At 52.2% G+C, this 19,738-nt stretch overlaps 6 protein-coding genes across 6 annotated transcripts; 2 read left to right on the top strand and 4 right to left on the bottom strand.

Annotated features, from left to right (window-relative positions):
* Nucleotides 1–4,857: 4,857 nt before the first annotated feature.
* On the bottom strand, nt 4,858–5,625 carry ASPACDRAFT_22738 (sulfotransferase family protein; the record flags this gene model as incomplete). Its single annotated transcript, XM_020199141.1, has 1 exon — nt 4,858–5,625. One exon carries the CDS (start codon nt 5,623–5,625, stop codon nt 4,858–4,860), a length of 768 nt encoding a protein of 255 aa, XP_020059732.1.
* Nucleotides 5,626–6,720: 1,095 nt separating this feature from the next.
* On the bottom strand, nt 6,721–8,394 carry ASPACDRAFT_1852379 (Zn(II)2Cys6 transcription factor). The gene is made up of 2 exons (XM_020197244.1): nt 8,276–8,394; nt 6,721–8,188 (listed from the first exon to the last, which is right to left on the bottom strand). The coding sequence occupies exons 1-2, from the start codon at nt 8,377–8,379 to the stop codon at nt 6,748–6,750; spliced, it is 1,545 nt and encodes a 514-aa protein (XP_020059731.1). The 5' UTR covers nt 8,380–8,394; the 3' UTR covers nt 6,721–6,747.
* Nucleotides 8,395–10,370: 1,976 nt separating this feature from the next.
* Nucleotides 10,371–12,246, top strand: ASPACDRAFT_49592 (serine hydrolase domain-containing protein; the record flags this gene model as incomplete). The annotated part of the gene is made up of 6 exons (XM_020202260.1): nt 10,371–10,914; nt 10,991–11,089; nt 11,135–11,169; nt 11,214–11,362; nt 11,441–12,095; nt 12,142–12,246. The coding sequence occupies 6 exons, from the start codon at nt 10,371–10,373 to the stop codon at nt 12,244–12,246; spliced, it is 1,587 nt and encodes a 528-aa protein (XP_020059730.1).
* A 1,682-nt stretch (nt 12,247–13,928) lies between these two features.
* On the top strand, nt 13,929–14,939 carry ASPACDRAFT_56807 (uncharacterized protein; the record flags this gene model as incomplete). The annotated part of the gene is made up of 1 exon (XM_020203174.1): nt 13,929–14,939. One exon carries the CDS (start codon nt 13,929–13,931, stop codon nt 14,937–14,939), a length of 1,011 nt encoding a protein of 336 aa, XP_020059729.1.
* Nucleotides 14,940–15,187: 248 nt separating this feature from the next.
* Nucleotides 15,188–15,822, bottom strand: ASPACDRAFT_22449 (snoRNA-binding rRNA-processing protein IMP3; the record flags this gene model as incomplete). The annotated part of the gene is made up of 2 exons (XM_020199119.1): nt 15,188–15,361; nt 15,433–15,822. The coding sequence occupies 2 exons, from the start codon at nt 15,820–15,822 to the stop codon at nt 15,188–15,190; spliced, it is 564 nt and encodes a 187-aa protein (XP_020059728.1).
* A 331-nt stretch (nt 15,823–16,153) lies between these two features.
* ASPACDRAFT_1894148 (NADH:flavin oxidoreductase/NADH oxidase family protein) lies at nt 16,154–18,136 on the bottom strand (the record flags this gene model as incomplete). The annotated part of the gene is made up of 7 exons (XM_020198689.1): nt 16,154–16,466; nt 16,528–16,875; nt 16,992–17,228; nt 17,325–17,344; nt 17,401–17,832; nt 17,891–17,996; nt 18,068–18,136. 7 exons carry the CDS (start codon nt 18,134–18,136, stop codon nt 16,401–16,403), a joined length of 1,278 nt encoding a protein of 425 aa, XP_020059727.1. The 3' UTR covers nt 16,154–16,400.
* Nucleotides 18,137–19,738: the final 1,602 nt, after the last annotated feature.

The following is a 19,738-nucleotide window of genomic DNA, read 5'->3' as shown; positions in this document are numbered from 1 at the left end:
AGGATGTCGATGTGTGGACGGTTGCTGTCAAGGGAATTTCTGTGTAGAATATTGCTGTGCACAAAAATTGTGGAGGAGGTTGCTATCACCGAAGATGCTGTCGTAGATAGTCGTTCTCGAAGATTGTGAAAGCTAGTTGTATGTCCCAGGCCCATCCCAACCACCCAGCCAAGGCCTCTGCCATGAGATGATTCACATCAGCGCAGCTTGCTAAAAGAGTCGTATTCAAGCAGCTGTTGTCGAGTGGTGTTTGTCGAGGTTATCAAGAAGGTAGTTGTCCTCGACGTAGCCGCTGATGCGCAGATTCTATCGTGTGAAGACCAGTCCCAACTGCTCATCCTCGGCTAGTGTCGCAGCGCAAAGAGAACGTCGCCAATATCATTTATCATGAAATGTTAGTTGAACTTATTTGCATCAAGAAGATAGACGCCCTTAGCACACTTACTTCATGGGGTACTAGATGGTCGTTGTCCCAGGCCCGTCCCAGCCACCCAACCGAGGCCTGTAGATCTCGTTGTCTTGTCGAGGTCGTCGTCAGTGCTGGTGGCGCGAGGTCGTTGCTGTGAGGTCGGTGTCGTGAGGTCGGTGTCGTGAGGTCGGTGTCGTGAGGTCGGTGTCGTGAGGTCGGTGTCGTGAGGTCGGTGTCGTGAGGTCGGTGTCGTGAGGTCGGTGTCGCAAGGCTGTCGTTGATGTCGTCGTCGAGGACCCAGGCCCGTCCCTGCCACCCAACCGAGGCCTTCGAATTCGTTGCCGTGTTGTTGTCGTCCTCATCGAGGTCGTCGTAGTCGTCATCGTCGTTGTAGTCGTCGTCGATCTCGATGTCGTGATGTCAGTGTCGTTTTCATCGTCGAGGTCATCGTCGAGTTCATCGATGCCGTGAGGTCGATATCGTCGAGGGCGTCGTCGTCAAGTATATCGTGTTGTTGATCACCCCTACCACTATCCCAGGTCTGTCGTGGAAACAGCTGCTGCTCCGAAGTTGTCGTTTGAGCAGATGAATCTGGGATCCTTGCACCCAGACCCCATTCCATCATCCAATCACCCAACTTCTCCGAGAGAAACACGCACATCCCCTTCAGACCCGTTCCCCGAAGCAATCAGTCAGCCCGTATATATATGTACGTACATAAACAGAAGAAGCAAATAAACCGTGGGAGAAAAGCGTGTATAAACAAGAAACGAGAAAAGAAAACTATGTATCCTGTTCATCAACGGATGTCAGTCATTATCCACTAGACCGAGGCTGTTTCACTTACCTGTTCTCGAAGTGACAGCAGCGTCTACACCAGGAAACCTGGTGTGTAGACCTCGTGCGAGGCCACAAAAAAGTTGCTTTATTTGTCACTTCTTGAATCCTTAAACAGAAGTTAGTCAGTAGCGTATGCTAATCCCTTGCCAGAGGGAATCACTCACTATCCTTCTATAAAAGAAAGAAGCGGAAAGGAAAGCAAGGAAAGATAAAGGAATAAAAATAAAGGAACAAGATGAAAAAAGGAAAAGCAGGATTAGTATAAAACATAGACAGTGAACCCACCGTCTATGTCCCAGGCCCATCCCAGCCACCCGCCGAGCCTAGGAAAAACAATAGGGGAAGTACGCCTGTATCGATCAGCCAAATGAGCCATGTCAATATGCAAACATTGGAAAGGTACTGACACCTTGACCCACGGGCACAGGATAGCATCGAGCTAACCTGATTCCATGAGTGAAAAAAAAATATCCCAGGCCCGTCCCGACCACCCAACCGGGGCCTTTTACAATATACACACTACTGCATGACAAGTTAGCGAGGTTCAGTCAGGATAGTGAGCACTTACCAAGGGAGTGCAAAGCTACAGCTACATAACCCAGGCCCGTCCCGTCCGCCCGCCATGGCCTGAGGTTGTCGCGTATGGGCTTTGTCGTGTCTCCGGCCCCAACCACCAACCATGGCCACGAGACAACTACGAAGTGGCGCATATGGGCTTTGTCGTATATCCCAGCCCATTCCCAACCACCCGGCCAAGGCTGTTCAGAAGCTACTGTATAGCAAAGTTAGCTCAGCATAGCCAGAAAGGAGATCAGCACTCACCGAGTCGACACAGAGCTACGCTACAGTGTCTTTGACCCAGGCCCGTCCCAACCACCCAACCGAGGCCCGTCTACGCTACTATAGACCACAGTTAGCTCAGCTTGATTCAAAGAGTGTCATGGTCACTCACCGAAGGGACACAGAGCTACGCTACAGTGTCCCGCCCTAGCCCTCCCAGCCACCCAACCGAGGCCAAGGCAACTACTATAAAGTGAAGTTAGCTCAACTCAATGAAGAGGATACAAACATCACTCACCGAATGGGCACAGAGCTACGCTACAGTGTCCAATACCCAGGCCCGTCCCATCCGCCCAACCAAGGCCCAGTCTACAACTACTATCAAGAAGAGTTAGCACAGTTTCATAACTGGACAGAAGAGTCACTCACCGAATGGACACCAGAGCTATGCTACAGCGTCCAGCTCCAGGCCGCCCACCCAGCCCGCCCATGGCCTGGTCAAACTACATCGATGAACCTCCATTAGTAAGTTTCTTGTTGCTATGGTGGGGTCACTCATCTGTTTGATCATGAAACTTGAACATCATCGACATCAGACCCTAAACGCGTGTCCGATGTCCCAGGCCCGTCCCGTCCACCCGTCCAAGGACCTGTGCAAGCAAATTGTGTCTGCAGACCTTTGTCAGTCAACTGCTAGTAGTTACTAACAACCATAGAAGACTTACCAGTTTCTTTCGAAACTGCACTTAACAACACCAGACACTCGCGTGTCCGATGTCCCAGGCCCGTCCCGTCCACCCAGCCAAGGCCTGTGTAAGCAAGATGTGTCTGCATAAAGAATGCTGTTAGCCAAGTGCACAATCTTGAGAGGAAGGACTTACCAGTCTCTTTCGAAACTGCACAAACACCAGACACTCGCGTGTCCGATGTCCCAGGCCCGTCCCAGCCACCCAACCGGGGCCCAGGAAAGAAAATTAAATCCAACAGATCAGACAAGATAGCAAAGATCAAAGAAGATAGCAGAAAAGATAGAACGTCTAACTCCCAAAAATCCACAAAATGAGACGAATGAGACAAATGAGACAAATGGAATCGATAGAAAAGATAGGAAAGCAGATCAAGGAAATCAAAGAAACCAAAGAAACAAGAAAAATAAAATATACAGCATATACAAGAAGTGAAGAAGGAAATGAAGAAAGAAAAGAGGAAAATGCAGAAAAAGCAGGAAACAGATCAAACACAGAGAACAAGTAGACAAAATGAGATAAGACAGAAGACAAATGAAACAACCAAAAGAGATAAAACAGATAGAATATATAGAACAGATAAAAAAGAAGACAAGAAGATGCACAGATGAAACCATACACAAGGATATGGACGAAATAAGAAAAGAAGCAACAAGAAAAAGGAGGAAAGATAATAAGGAAAGAAACAACGAAATAAGATATATGAGATAGATTAAAGTAGAAAACAGAAGATACAACAAATGAAACCACATACAAGGAGACACGGAAGATAGGAAAGACAGAAGATGCACAAAATGAAGAAGATAGTAAGAAAAAGAGACATATGAAACGACCAAAGAAATAAGAAATAACCAAAGAGATGAGACATATGAGACAAGAAAAGATAGGAAAGACAAGATACAAAAAATGAAACCTACATACAAGAAGATAGGAAAGAAGAGAAAGACACCAACCAATGAAAACTACCTGGACTCGATATGCACAAGATGGTGAGAAGATACAGGAACTGTTAGGAGATGAGAGATGTGTAGGAGAGAAAGATTTCTCGAGCCTCGAGCGAGGAATCGCGCTGGTTTTGCTCCGATGCCAAGACTTGACGTCGTCGCGAACGCTGTCAGGATGTGTGCCTGAGAAGACCCAGGAAGCTGGAGGAAGTAGAGTATGACGTGAAAGTTTCTCGCTGGATGGCCAGCTGCTATGGTAGGGCGTCGAGGGAGGGTGGAGGGGGGGGAGGAAGCAGACAAGAGAGTTTGGGTCTTCGGCTTCGAGATGGAGCCATCTGGTGTTACTCCTGCGAAGATTTCACAAAGCTTGTTCAGTGAGAGGTCTAAGCGGATGCAAGCCGGCCGAGGGAGCGGGGAATGGGCAATGAGATGCCAACGACGCCATCTGTCGACTGCGGTGGGAGTTCGACTGTGAATAGTACCTGCAAGTTTGGCTCACACTAAAGTTAGCAACATGGCAGAGAGTCGAGTGCAGCAAGCTTACCTCTGTCCAGAGAGAACCATACGTCTTCCTCCCTCCCTTTCCCTCTCTCTCTCTTTCTCCTCCCCCTCTTTCTCTCTCTTCTCTTCGTCCTCTCAGAGAACCAAATCGATCGACGCAGGGGCAGGCAGTTCAGAGTCAGGAGACCAAGTGAATCAGGAACAGCAGCACATGGAACCACGGGCTGCCACCCGCAGCTTCTCTACCAGGAATGTGGGGGATAAGCTTTTGCCCTGACAGAAATTCTATTCGGCCGTCAAGCGTTTCTCCCGGAATTATTCTCCTGTGCAAACCCAGTCCATCAATCAGGGGGGAGTAGGTGAATGCTGTCCTGCTGACAGGACCCCTTGATTGCCAACCATGGAAACTCGAAACTCATCCGCCAGCCCATGTAAAAATAGTACACTTTCAAAGTCGCGGGAGTGGCTTGCAAGTCAACGAAGCTTGAGCAAAAGCTTAATTGCTGGATTCTAGGACTGCTACATACGAATACAAAGAAAAGCTTGGGCTGCATGCCCCCCACCCAGACTCGAGTACTATACAGTGTGGTAGAGTACAGTACGTCCAGTATGCAACCTCGTCAAATCAGAATGGAGACTACTTTCTCAGCAACCAACAACCCCCCAGCCCAACCATAGCCAACAGGATGCCGGCCCACCGCATCAGCCCCCTGCGGATGTAGTACTCGGCGATGCGATCCACCGCCTGGGCGTCGTTGATTCGGGGGAAGGGAACATCGGGCACCTCCTTGCCCAGCGCGCGGCAGAGGGGCTCCCAGCCCTCGCGGACATCGTACAACACGAGGCGATCGGGCGGCACGACCTCGCGCAGCCACTGCAGGTGCAGCTGATAGATCCAGGCGACGTCCCGCGAGCGATAGATCCGGTCCCACTGCGCCTGCAGCAGCCAGTTGTAGCCCATGAAGTGCCGCATCCCCGGGAGCGGGAGCAGCACGGCGCCCAGGAACCACAGGCGCACGATCGAGCTGACTTGCTGGATGCTCCGCACCCACGCGTCCGGGTCGCGGACCGTACAGATGACTTTGCTGTCCGGGTAGAGCTCGAGGAGTTCGGGGACGAGCTGCGACGCGGGCGCATCGGTGATGGCGGCGTAGCCCGCGGTGCGGGTCTGGAGGAGGGCAAGCGTGGTGGCGTGGTCGCCCGACAGCCATTTCTGGAGGATCTGCTTCCACGAGATGATCTCCGTGGGCGGGCCCATCAGCGTCTGGGTACCACCGTGGTAGATGGGACCGCCCAGAAGGATCTCCAGGGCGGCGCTGAAGGAGGCGGTTCCCGTGCGCGAGAGTCCGGCGCCGATGACTTGGATGTGTGTCCCCGGTTGGGGAGCGGACGCTTGCTGGCCCATCGTGTACGTAGGTCGTAGAGGATATTGGAAGCTGGAGGTTTAAAGCAGGGCTGGCCCGGAAGAGTTTGAGGGGTGAGAACAATAATGGAAGGATGATGAGAGGTTGCAAAGGCATTTCAGCGGCAGTAACCATTGAGGGTAACACAAGTTACTTTCTTCTTGCTGCTTGCCGGGGTCGCGTTAAGCGCCGACCTTCCACCGATTTCGAACCAGGAATCGAATTATTACCCCTGTACAGCCTGCAGAGTAATAGGTACCAGGTGCAGGCAGGAACCAACTTCCAGTCCAACCACAACCGCTGCCTGCCTCCGAGCACCTTGACCGGAGGCTTTCCTTCGGCCGCGCAAGCAAAGTTCTCGAGCTAGGGAGAGCTATAATTAGGATACAGGAAATTCTCCCTGTTTGCTTTCCTTGTAAATACGGTAGAGCAAGATCTAGAAATAGTCGTCCAAGTGATCTTCTACTGCCAAGGAGCCGGATGCATCGACCCTATGGCGAAAAATGACTGAGGGATGACATCGCTTGTTGCTCGCGCCTCGAAGACGTTGTACACCACCGAGGAGAATGTGTCGGTAGAGTTAGGCAGGGAGAGAGATATTCATGATGTAGATGTCATAATTCCACTAGAAATGTTCTTCGGGGGGTAGAATCAGTACCTATCTAGATGAAGAGGCAAAAGACCAGAATATACCCCAGTGGACCAGCTACGAAGACGGCAACATGTACGGTTACAAAGGGACTACGTGTGGCGCTCAGAGTCGGTCGATCAGTTCAACCACCAGCAGAAATCCTTGAGCATATTCACAACCATAAGCCAGATGAGTTTGAGAGTCATGATACTCTAAGCCGAGCATGCTGCTAGCACGCAGCAAGAACTAGCACTCGATTACAAGTACGCAAATAGACAAGATCAGCGTTAGAGAGCCTGGGCCTTGCATGACGATGTAGTCTCATCCTTCTTCGAAACCTATCCAGTGATGCAGAAATCAATATATCTGAGGGATAAATCAAGGGGAGAAGATCAAATCAGACGTATTCTGTGTACACTCCTACTAGTTACAGACGGAGCAGCTACAGCTATCATGAATCACAAATACTTGCCTAGTCCTGACACCTACGTAACTACTCATCAAGCCTCACCAACCGTTCTGTAGCCCCATTCTTCCCCGAGTACAGGATTCGAGCAAATAATGACCCGTCCTTTTTGTTAAAGAAACCCACCACCCCGTCCACACCGAGTGGACAACTCTCTCTCAGCGTTCTCAGCTCAGTCTTCATCCCTTGAAGCACCACTTGAGCCATCTGCTTCGAGTTGAAGAAGCCGCCACAATGCGGCCACGACAGTAGACTATCAATAGCCCACAAGCGGATCTCGTAGTCGGGACACTGAGCCAAGAAGAAAAAGACGGGGATAATACCAACTCCGAGGCTGATTAGCGGGCGGTCCCGGATCTGGTCCAATGTCGTTTTCAGCATTCGGTGCAGGTTCACGAAATCCTCCATGAGGGAATGCAAGGAGAGATCATTGCTAAGCAAGAGGCTGCTCTTGACACCCACGATCTGTCCATGCGTGATGACTCTCAGCAGCTGCACACCCCGCTCCTCCTTTGTATTGAGGCGGGTGAATGGCTGCGCCACAAACGCTTCGAGCTGCTGCAGGAACCGATTTAAGCATGAAAGGATGCGGGTTGGGGAGAGCAAGCTAGCTTGGTAGGACTCTGCGGCCGGGATCCTTTGTCTTTGCTTCCAGAATATTACGTGAAAGCCGCAGCTAGCGTTAAATACGGGTCCGAATGCGCGCTGGGCCTCGTGGAAGGTGGTGAAGGTAGATAGATGGTCCTCATACGGCCTCTCATGGATTATCTCGTGATCGGTCGTCAGGATTGGCCCACCCATCATGAAAAAGGACTGACTCTGAAGATGCAGATACGTCTCCAGAGTGGTCTGCTGTTCCCACGGCGAGTGCGCGCCTCTTTGTGCTCTGAGTTCTCTGAGAATCCTCAGCCCACCTGCTAGATGCACACTCGCGGTTTCTGGGCGTGCACAGAGCAGTTCAGTCACGGTGAAAAGTAAGCAGCAGATGAGGACCACCTGTCGCAGGGCCGGATCCTGCGAAGCACGGCGCTGGGTGAGCATAGAGAAGGATCTGAGGGACTGTTCCGCTGCGAAACGTTCTAAAGTGCTATCAGACTTCTTTCCAGGCCTGGGCAAGCCATGCTTCTCCAGATTCTGATGGATTGAGCCCAGAGCCACGATCGCATGGTACACGGCCGGCTCATTGTAACTCATCTGGAGTACGAGTTTCTCCCATAGAGGGTTATCCACCGAGGCAATCAGATTAGAGACCGAACAATGTTGAAAGTACGAGAAACAGCGCATCTCATCTGTGGTGGTTGTGAAGCGAAAGCCGGTTGGTACCGGGGCGGGAATTCTAGAGACAGTTGCTGTCTTTCTACGCGGGGGTAGAGGCAGTCGTTGCACCTCGTATCCATCGCAGACTCGGCCTGTGGAGGTACAGCGCTGGCATGATCCGGGCGTTTCATCGCATTTGATCCGCCGCGCTCTGTTGACAATGCGTCAGCCGAGTGACAGCGGATAGTCAAATCACTTCCTGCATGTACTGCACAGTGCCTCGGTGTGCATCACTTACCGACAGGTGCGACATCCGGTACGGGATCTTGGTTTAGAAGCACGCCGCCGAACAGGATTCTTATGAGAAGAAGTAATTGAGTCCTCTAAGGGGCCCGAGTCCATTGTAGTAGGTGGGTGGTGCTTTTGAAGTTGTTGTTAAATTAATCGCGACCCGCACTAAATTAGCAGCGGCGGCTGGACGGGCCGGGAACAACGAACGAACAACGAACTGGACGGAGTCAGTCTCCCTCTTTCTGTTTGGCTGCCTGGCAGGGGGAGACAATCTGACATCTCCCCTACTCCGCTGTGGAGCCTGTCGGTCTCCTCCATCTTATTCCAAGTTCCATGATTCCCTCCCGTCTTCCTTGCGGCCCCATGCCAAGGAAATTGGCATCTTGGTTCCTGTGGTGGGTATCTGGGTCCTAGATTATCCTTGAAACTATGATGCTATGATTGCTGATCCGAATCCACTGTCATAGGCAGCGAGTCCCCCCTAACCCAGATACGCGAAATTCGCTAGTTCCTGTATTTTTCCCCTTAGGCACATCATCCTCGCCTAACCACTGATACCAATGCCTACCTACCCAAAGACAGACTCGATCAAGTAGCGACTCGGATTGGGCCAAAGCAAACAAACGCCGATTCTACCCTACCAGTCAAGGAAGAACCCATCCACCACTGCAGTCAATGAAAATACCTTACGAAGGGCTCCTAAGAACTGAAAATCACTGGCCAAAAGCAACCAATCTACAGTACATGTACATGCCCTCACCGCCCTTCTCTCCATGAGCCCTGAACGAAGAACTGTCGAGAGAGGGACACCGACCCTGACTAGCTTAAAATCGCACGGCTACAGCGAGATGTCAGCGGCTCGACATCAGCTTGATAATGAAGAGACGGAGAAGGGTAGGCTGTGAACTGATCAATGAGTGGAGCAACGGTGGCATACTATACTCACAACTCCTCGGACTTGGTCAGGAAAATGGATAAGGCCTTCTTTAACAACAAAAAACTTGCATTTTATTCGATACCAACGGCTCATTAGCCTGATGCCTTGCTCCGCTGAACTAGCCCTTGATCTCTGCGTAAAGACCATTGCACCCAAGAGCTATTGCTCCATCACATCACGAGCTCCGCTCTCCACAAGAGTGTAGATGACCCCTGGCCGGGAAAGTGGGCATCAGCCTTCAGCTAGCTGGTTGTTCCAACCATGAGATCACCAGGTACACACATTCCGCACGTTTAAAGATCCAAGTTCAATTGGGGCTGAACTAACGCGTACTCGAGGAAGCAATCCCCAGAATGAAATGTCCCCATGAACATCCCACCTGATAAAATGCCACGGAAAACACACAGCTCTGGGGATTCTTGCATCCGTCCAGTGATGCGCATACTGCGATATTGCAATGATATCAAGTCTGATGATCTGAGTCATGAGAGGCTAGGCTCCATAGTGCTGATTGGATTGGGTATGCGCATCGCCAAGCCACGTGCCTGTACAATGTCCAAGAGCCAATCACCACAGACCCAATCTCTGCTGGGATTGCCTCGACCGAATGAAGTCTATCAGATTGACCATAGACAACTTCAATAAAGTCAATGTGACGAGTCTACTAGAAAATGGGCCGATGCGGAAACAAAGCAATCGCTGAGTGGTTCTTGCTTTCAGACAGACTCACCCTCCGACATGTACCATTTGTTTGTAACTTCCACCACAACGATACCAAACAATGAGGGATCGAATCAGACCCCAGGAGCATGGGATCTGAGAGAGATGTAGATGGCCTCATCCCAGCACCAGTCCTCTCACCACTATCTTCACCTTCTTGGCGGCGCGGTTTGAGTATCAGAATCTGGTCTTGAGGTTAAATCCCATCGAAGAGGCTATCCTTGTGACCTGTCAATTGAGGGCCGCATCCGGACAGACGATCAATCCGGAGCCAATATAGCGGAGTGCTTGAGAATGGACGGCCGAGAAATGCTCATCCAATAAGCCCAATTGACTACCGGTATATAGCTGACGGGGCGTCCTCGATGCCCCCTGGTTCCAATTTCTGCTAATGGAACAAACGGGAAGCCTGACATCGGAGAATCATTAGCATTTCCAAGCCAGAATGTATTTGTCTCTATCGTTACTTGCCTTTCTTTGCCCTTTGGTTCTCGCCGCATCACCAGAATATTGTCCGCTTCTGGGACCCATCTTCCCGGCCCCGAGAGCACTCTCGACAAGCAGCGCATTCCTCGCCGCGAAGAACAACATTTCCTCGGCTCTCGAGGCAGCCATAGCAGGAACATCCCCTCTCAATGACGTCTTTGACCCGAACACCACATCGTTTGCCATCCAAGTCTTTTCGACGGATGACGCGGAACCCCTTTTCGAATCCTACTATACCGCTCCAAATGTCAACACTTCCGTAGGGGCTAGTGTAGTGAATGAGAATACTGTGTTCCGCATCGGTAGTGGCTCAAAACTATGGACAATCTTGTTGCTACTCATCGAACGGGGGGTTACTGTGTTTCGCGATCCGGTGGCGAAGTATGTCCCGGAGATCCGAAAATTGAGCACCAAGCCACCTGGGAATGAGATCGACTCAGTGCGCTGGAAGGAAATGACAATCGGGCAGCTGGCAAGTCACCTAGCGGGGATACCGCGAGACTGTGAGTGGCCTGTATCTGCACAGAACTATCGCTGTCTTGCACACTCATATATGCACAGACGGATTCGTTGATCTAGCCACCTTGCTGCCTGCCCTGAGTGCAATCGGCCTTCCTGAACTTTCAGCAGCCAAGACTCCCCCATGCGGTGCGCCAGGCAGGCCTTGTGATCGAAAGCGTGAGCCTTCCATCTATTCCAAATGGAAAATGCTGATCATTCTAGGATTTTTCGACGGCTTCTTGAAGAGACATCCCGTCGTTCCGACTGCGTCCACACCTGTCTACTCAAATGCAGCGTCCAGATCCTGGGATACGCACTGGAAGCGATGACCGGCCAAAGCTACCAGACGCTCTTATCTCGGGATCTCATCCGCCCACTCAACCTCACCCGCTCCAGCTACAACAAGCCAGCGGACAGACTTGGGGTCATTCCCGGCGATGTAGAGACCACGTGGTGGACCTACTCACTCGGCGACGAGACACTGTTCGTGCAACTTCTCCATCACTAGACCGTGCTGACTGCCTGCAGTACCGGTGGCCTCTACTCGTCGACCAAGGACGTGGCCACCCTTGGCCGCGCCATTCTTGACAGCCGGCTACTTTCCAGCTCCCTCACTCGGCGCTGGCTAAAGCCGGCTAGTCACACATCCTCACTAGACCTGGCCGTCGGGGCTCCCTGGGAGATCTACTCGTTTCCCTCCTCACGAGTGGTCGATCTCTACGCCAAAGCCGGAGATCTGGGATCGTACTCATCCATGCTTGCTTTGTCTCCAGACCACAAGGTCGGCTTCACCATACTGATAGCCGGCACAAACACACATTGGACAGCTGCCTATCTGTCCGATCTCCTTGCAAACTCGCTTCTTCCCGCGCTCGACGAAGCGGCGAAAGAGGAGGCGATCCCAAGATTCGTGGGATCCTATTTTGCGAGGAACTCCTCATCCTCACTGACCATCAATACGGATGACGGCCCTGGACTGAAGGTCGAAACATGGTTCGATGAGGGCAATGATATGTTTAACACACTTTCATTGCTTCTGGGCGCGTCTATTACGGATCTCAGCGTGCGGCTGTATCCGACCGGACTGAAGGCACCAGGGCGGGTGCCTTTCCGGGCGGTCTTTCGGGATTTGAGTTTGGGAGTCGATGGGATTGGTCCCTTCAGTCGAGCATGCCCGACCCTGGTTCCTTGTGGACGCTTTTGTGTATGGGGCCGTTGGGCTCGATGAGTTTGTGTTTGATGTGGACAAACAGGGAAAGGCCGTCGCAGTCGAGGCGAGGGGGGTGAGGATGATCTTGATAAAAGGTAGAACTGGCTATGACGCCTCACATTAGTACATGGTACCTCGAAGAGGAAGCTGCCAGTCCACGTGTCTGCCGTCGAGACGCAATATATGCAGGAGAACAATACTTCGACATGTCCGTTATCGCTTATCAAAAGGAAGAGAGATTGGGTCTGCCAAGGTACTAGCCGCCCGAGTCACCGGGGATTATCCGGGGTTGTACCACTGTGCGGTGGTTGAGAGAAATGTCATCATGTTGACTATTGCTGGGAAAACTGGTGATAGTAAGCGATGGATGTGGATTCTATAGTGCCGGTTAGGTGTTTAGTTCAAAGTCAATCCATGGTTCTGAGTGAACTGACTCACGGACTCGGGCCAGGTGCCAGAACCATTCCCCAATCACGTCACGTCAGGCATCTAGACTTGGTCCAAGGAATGTCTCGCACCCCACGCACTGTGGAGGATGCGGTCATGTCGAGTCTGGGTGATGTCTACCATTCCACAACGGAATGTGAGACTGCAAGAGGGTCGTGTTGACATGTCAGGAGAAGAAGCTTCATGAGGAAGTGTTCAAGACAACGCAGTCTCATGATATGTGCAGACAAACCATGAAGTGTGAATGAAGAGGGACGAAAGGTAACTGGCGGTGAGGCCTCGAGGACGGCAGCGGGACCGTGGGAGGGAAGATTGGCTGACAGCAAGCCAATTCCAAGTGGGGGCACACTAACCACCACTTAGTTAGTCTAAGGGTCAGGTCGAGATTCCTGAATAATACTGATCAGTGATCACTCAATGCAGGGGGGAAGAAGAAGAGGGGAGGGGGGGTCTACAAAGCCCCGCAGTGGGCAAGAGAAAGAAAGAAAAAAGAACCTGCATTGGAAGGGGAAGAACAGGTTCAGTGGGTGAATTATGGAGAACTTCCCCCTCAGACTACGTAGCACTCTGTATGTAGAAGAACAATCAACAATATTCTCTCAGTATGATCAATGATGATCATCTCCCTCAAGTCTAAGGTGGTTCCTTGCCGCCGATCCATGCATCCCCCACTGGACTGCACTGCATCGAGTTAAGTACTCGAGGGAAAATTGACGCTTCAATGCAACCCTGGCGGTTAAACTGGTTTGGGTTGCCGCTTGGAATGAGTGCAGCCTGCGTTCGGGAGGGAAAAGGGAAATTGAGGAAAAAGGGCAAAATGGGGTCTAGAATAGATTAAAACCTAAGTACTACCCCCTCCCCTTCCCATCACAACAGATTCTCATTCATGCATTTCCGTTCCCGTTCTCGTTCTTGTTCTTGTTCTTTAACCTCACGCTCAGTCTTTCATTATTGTTCTATTCTCAGTCTCTCATTTACCTTCAGAGGTTCTGAGTAGTAAAGTACCAGGTACAGTACTTATCTAGGTACTTATCAAGTACACCAGTACATTCGCAGGTCAGTCTGATTGACCCTTTTGTTCTCTCTCTCTCTTCGTATTGATCGCCGGTCGACTGACTTGCCCCTCTCAGAACCTAATCGACCCTGACACCAGCTGATAACCGCCACACATACCAAACTCGAGTACATCAACCAGCTGCCAAGATGATCCCTGCTTGTTAAAGTCCCACCCCCTCCTCTTCCTCGGGGCATGTGTGTGCATCGGCTGGGCCGTCATCCTCACGATTTCAAAAAAATAAAATCACATGTCAACAGCCCCCAACTACTTTCTGATTAGGAAATCCCGCCTTCCCTTAGGACATGTCTATACCCTCACGCTCTGGCCCTGGCCCAGAGCAAACGTATATTTCACCCGGTGTGAAACTCCCAACGACTATCAAAGATTATCCGACACTGGAGGTCACCGAGATAAGCCTATCGCCGTGTATGGATGCCCCTCATGCTTTGGAGGATAGCAGCATCATCGCCGCGCCCAAAAGAAGACGAACCCCGTCGCCATCGTCCCCTGCAGCAACAACCACAAGTACCAAGACCACAAGCTCATCGTCGTCTTCTTCTTCTTCTTCTTCGACATCCCGTCATCGCAAGAGCAGTCTCCACAGCCGCCACAGCAGCTCCCATTACTCGCAGCACCGTCGCACCGCCACCGCGGTCTCCATCACCCCTATCACCGACCAAACCACCCGCAGAGAGGATCTTCTAGCCCTGCATCGTGAATCCTGTCGACTGTTCCAACAGCAGCAGCAACAACATAAACAACAACAACAACAACAACAACAACAACAACAACAACAACAACAACAACAACAACAACAACAACAACAACAACAACAACAACAACAACAACAACAACATAAACAACAAACGACACCCCCTTTAACCCCGCGCAATCAGCGCTCCCCCAGCACCAGCTCCAACGTGACAACCACCAGCAACACCAACACCAACGCAAGGAGCAGCGGCGGGGGCGGCGGTGATTACTCGCCGATCTCAATCCACGAAGTGCTCAAGACCCCCGTCCGCGCATCCACCCTCCCGGTATGGGACTATACCGATGAAGTCTCGACGACGACGACGACGACGACCCCCAGAACAACCGTGACCGTGATCGACTGGACCTCGCCGTCCACACGCCGGCGGGAGTACGAGAAGATCGACAAGGCGAGCAGCGGGATGCGGGGGTTCTGGCGGCGAGTGGCGCCGAAATGGTGTCAGTCGCGGGCTCGTCGGATGCCATTTTTCGAGGAAAAGGACGGGAAGGGGAATTACGAGGGGAGTGTGCGACGGTTCCGAATGGATATTCCGGAGTGATTGATTCCATCAAGTCTTTTTTTTTTCTTTTTTTTGCCGATGTTTTGATACCCATAGATTGTCAATCGTTACTTTTTGCTTGGTTTATGCAAATCTTACATCACCTGAACTGCAGTACTGTAGCAACCTGTCTTGGGATTATGTTTATACAGATAAGACTGACAGCATCAATCACACCCAAACTTTTTATACTAAAAACAAAAAAAAACGCCAGAACACCATTCTTTCTCACGGGTATCATCACATCATCACAACAAATCGAAATCATCCACCTTATTCCTGTAGTTCATGATCGTCCGCTTGATCTTGCTGCTATCGACCCAGGTCACAAAGTCCTCCATATTGCGGGTGATCAGGTAGGCGGGGTCGGTGACGACCTCCGTTCCGACCCGAACGTGGCCTTGTTCGATGAATGTGTTTGCCTGCAACGCAGAAATTAGCACCAGCCTTATCCCCCTATCCCACGACCCCCGGGGGAAAAGAAAAAACCTACAGCAACAACATTCTCCACCATCCCAGACCTGGCCATGAACACGCCCAGCCGCCGCCGACAGAACGCCGACACCGTCACCTCGCGCTCGACCCGCGACAGCCCGGCCCCCTGCTCGCGGCTCTGCTTCAGAATGCCCATCCGCCACAGCTTGTCCAGCATGTTGGCCTCGAGCTTGCGGCGCACGGGGTCCGCGGGGTCCAGCTCGCTCAGCTTGTGCGCCAGCTGCCGCAGCGAGCCGCACAGGTTGTTGTACTTGCGGTAGTCGAGCGGGTCCTGCAGATGGTAGCGCGTGCGGATCGTCGACTCGCGGTGGTTGTTGTCCGACTTGTACGTGTGGAAGTCGACCTTGCGGAGGAGTTTTTTCTCGTGGTGCTTGAGGGCGCGGACCATGATTTCGTTCTGTGGGGTTTTTCTCGGGGGAGGGGGAGGTCGTAAAGGTGTCTTCTTGGGAAGGCGAGGAGGCAGGTGAAGGTGTAGGTGTAGGTATAGGTATACGTTGTTTGGTATTAGTTTAGTTAATGATGGTGGTGATGGGTTTCTGCGTGATGAGGAGAAAATTTGGGATGAGCGGTGGGGATATTGCCGGTTCAATCTGGGGGGAGAGGGCTTGGCGGTGTGTTGGCGGTAAGACGGGGTCTTGCTCCAACTATACGGGGCATCTCAATGTCAATTCTTCTATTTCTTCTCTTTTGTATCGAAGACATGATTGGATCTCTCACATCTTATGATCATCGACTCTTCAGTAGTGGTTAGACATATTCATTTTCATCAAGTCGACTTCTACACTGTGACATGGCCCCCCTCTACATCTACGGGGACACTATCAGCTTAACCATCACTGCTTCATTGGATTTCATCCATAACTCAATTAAACAACTAGACCCAAACAGTTGTGTGACCTGAACATCTATGTACGCCTCGGATGCATCATACAGCGACTATACACCGCATCAAAATTACACTGCACCCTAAACTCCCGGAATAATAGTCCTCAACCCCATGGCAAACCGCTTAATCTGCGCCGCATAGTAATTCTGAGAGCAAGTCGTCAGCACACTTCTCCCAAATTGTTCTTCCGGATAACATCAAACCTACCGATTCCAACCCCGCGCCAACGCCCTTGAACGGCAACAAGCGCACCAGCGCCGGCACCGGCACGCGCCCCAGCACTAACCGGGCCTTCTCCTCCTCCAGCCCCTCGTCCAGGAACAACCTGGGCAGGTCCGGATCGATGGCCGCAGGACGCCCGAGCCCGATGATATCGCAGACATTCTGCTGGACCGCCGCCTCGGCACCGGCGCGGGTCCGGAACCCACCGGTCAGCATCAGTACCAGATCGGGGAACCGTTGGCGGGTTTCGCGGGCGAAGTCGAGGAAGAACGCCTCACGGGCGAGGGTGCGTTCGCTCTTGGGGGTGGCAGCAGCAGCGTCGAGGCCCATCATCTGCCCTCGCTTGTTAGTACGGTTCTCCGCGGAGGTGGAAACCTGGGGAGGTGGAAAACCGGGGAAAGGCCAGGCGCATTGAGAAAGACTGTGGAGGGGGGGGGGGTAAGACTCACCTCAGGATTCTCATAGCTTCCCCCGCTGATTTCCAAAAAGTCCACCCCGGCCTCAACCAGCAACTGGATCTGCATCATCGTCTCCTCGAAGGTACTCGAGCTGTGATCCGCCGAGTTCAGCTTGATGCCCACGGCGAACTCGCGCGGCACCACCTCGCGAACCGCCCGGATGATGTCCAGCACGAATTTCGCGCGCTTCTCGGCGCTACCTCCGTACGCATCGGTGCGTTTGTTCGTCTGGAGAAGTCAGCTCAAACTTCATGAACACCTCGAATGACTCCTTCCCCGGTATTCAGGGGGAGGATTTTCAGGGGGAGGAGGGGAACAACCAACCTTCGCATTCAAGAATTGATCTGAAATCAAACCAGTCAGCAATCCCACTCACCAGACCAGAAGGGAGAAAACAAACCAATCAAATACCCATGCGCGCCATGCAACTCAACACCGGAGAACCCACTATCGGCCATGACGCGCGCGGCGTCCACGAACTGGCGCACGACGCGGTCGATGTCCGTCTGGTCCATCGCGCGCGGCGCCGGGAACAGGAACCGGCTGATCCAGCGCGCGAGGAAGCCGTCGCCGCCCATCTGCAGGGGGATCGGGCTCGGGGCCAGGGTGGGCGCGAACACGCCGCGGCGGCCGGCGAACCGCGCCGACTGGCGGCCCGGGTGGCACAGCTGGACGATAGCCGGGGTGCCGTGGTGCTGCTGGATAGCGGCGGCGTAGGAGGCCCAGCTCGCGAGGAGGGGTTGCATGGCAGGGTCGGTCTTGTCGGTGTAGTCGCCTTGGAGGGCCGGGTCGAAGGGTTGGCCCATGTGGTTGATGTCGACTTGGACGTTGCCTGTATACGGCGTCAGAGATCAATCGTAGACGCTGTAGGGATGGAGAGTAAATCGAACCAGTAAGAATCGCCCCCCAACCGCCCTGCCCCCATCGCTCATACGCCTTCAACAAAGTCGGGGTGATCGTATTCTGCGATCCAGCCAGCGACTCGGCGAGCGCTGCCTATCCACACTCAGTCATCGTAAGCACTCCACAAAAACACAGACAGCCACAGGAACGAAAGACTCTCTAACCTTCGCCAGCCGGTTCGGCAGCACCAAGCCACACGGCAATTTCACGGGCTCACTCAAAACCGACGGCATTTTGCAGAACAGAACTGTATGCCCCGTCTAGGGTTTCAACACAAATCAACGCAAGAGGAAAGGAGAAAAGCAGCAGAAATATACGGAAGCAAAATATCCGGAACCGAGGCACACGGACGGCAGGTGGAGACACGGACTAACAAAAGCCAAGATTTGGCTTGCAGAATGCTTATGCTTATGCTTATCAAGCAGAACTGAAAATTGATTATGTGAGTAATCAATCATGCCACGAGCTGTATACCTGAAGAAGGAAAGATGACGAACCCTGGAAGATTCTTTGTGGGGGTTAGATTATGGATCCTTTGGGGCCCCGTTTCACGCCCTTCTGCACACTACCTCCCTGGCTTACCTGTACGGGTCTTGACACGAAGAGTGTATCTACTTCGTCCATATTGTCTAACTATTTTGTGAGTACTGACGATGTACTTCAGATGCTGGGCAGAATACAGTACAGTACTGTCCAACGTGTTGCAGATACAAAGAAATCCGGGCCCCATTATTTGAGTCGCCAACCCTAACCGCAACCAACGCAAAAAGTAGACGGTAGAACTCAACAGCTGCATAAAGTACAGCCTGCACGTCAGTAGTAAAGTACCTATATCCCACCCCTACAAACAGACAAAACAAACATCATACTAATCTCCCACAAGTCCAATCCACAACCCGCTTACCGAACAACGCACCCCTCAAGGCGTGAGTGAAACTGAAACCATCTCGGACAACCGGAGAACTTCCCTCCCCCCCGGAGCAGACTTAGCCGAAGGCCACCCGTCCTGTACACCGGGCCATTTCCTCCCGAGCCCAAGTCACCCAGTGACCCAGCCCAGTACGTACATATCCCGACGGTCACCCGTTCTCACCCCAGAGTCCAGACACAACTGAACTGGGAACAACGCAACAACTTCCACTTCCAGTCACCAATTCGACGGACCAATGATCCCCTCGGCATCGAGATCCCGAGGTCCACTATCCCTGAGCCGTCAGGCAGGAGCGTGGACCACGACTCCACGAGACTAACCCCGGGGAGGGTGCACCCTGCAGCCATTAGAGGAAAGTGTATTTGAAGGTGGCAGGGCTGAAAGAGCCAGAGGAGGAGGTCGTCTGGTCGGGTCTAGATGAATCTGGATTCTTTGCCACGAGACCCTACTTGGAGCTGGGGTGGCTGGCCAGGGTTGAATGAGGTCACGGGTGGATGTGCGCTGCTGCATCGCTTTTCCCCGCATCTCCATTTTCACGTGTGCAGTTAGTTGTACAGGACGTCGTGACCATGATCATGCTGCGGGGTACAACGCTGAGGCTATCACCCCCTCACACCATCAGTCAAGTGGTTTCTCCCTCAACTGAGCGAATACGATCATGAGTGACTCTACGGTGCATCACATGGAAGTCTGGAGCAAAATAACCAAGCCGAGGTTCGAGAGACGCCTGTTCTGGAATACTCATTCCGATCTTATCAAAAAATGTATGGACAGTCTGGAACATTGTGCAGTCATGAATTTTACCCAACCCGAAAACCCACTCACAGTATCTAAGCTAACCAATCCGAGTCCGAAGTCGGTAAGATCCAACACAAATTCGTCATTAAATGGGGCATGGAAGCGG

This window comes from Aspergillus aculeatus (genome assembly GCF_001890905.1).
Source record: "Aspergillus aculeatus ATCC 16872 unplaced genomic scaffold ASPACscaffold_2, whole genome shotgun sequence".
Taxonomy (NCBI): Eukaryota; Fungi; Ascomycota; class Eurotiomycetes; order Eurotiales; family Aspergillaceae; genus Aspergillus; species Aspergillus aculeatus.
This window is presented reverse-complemented; position numbering and strand designations above follow the sequence as displayed.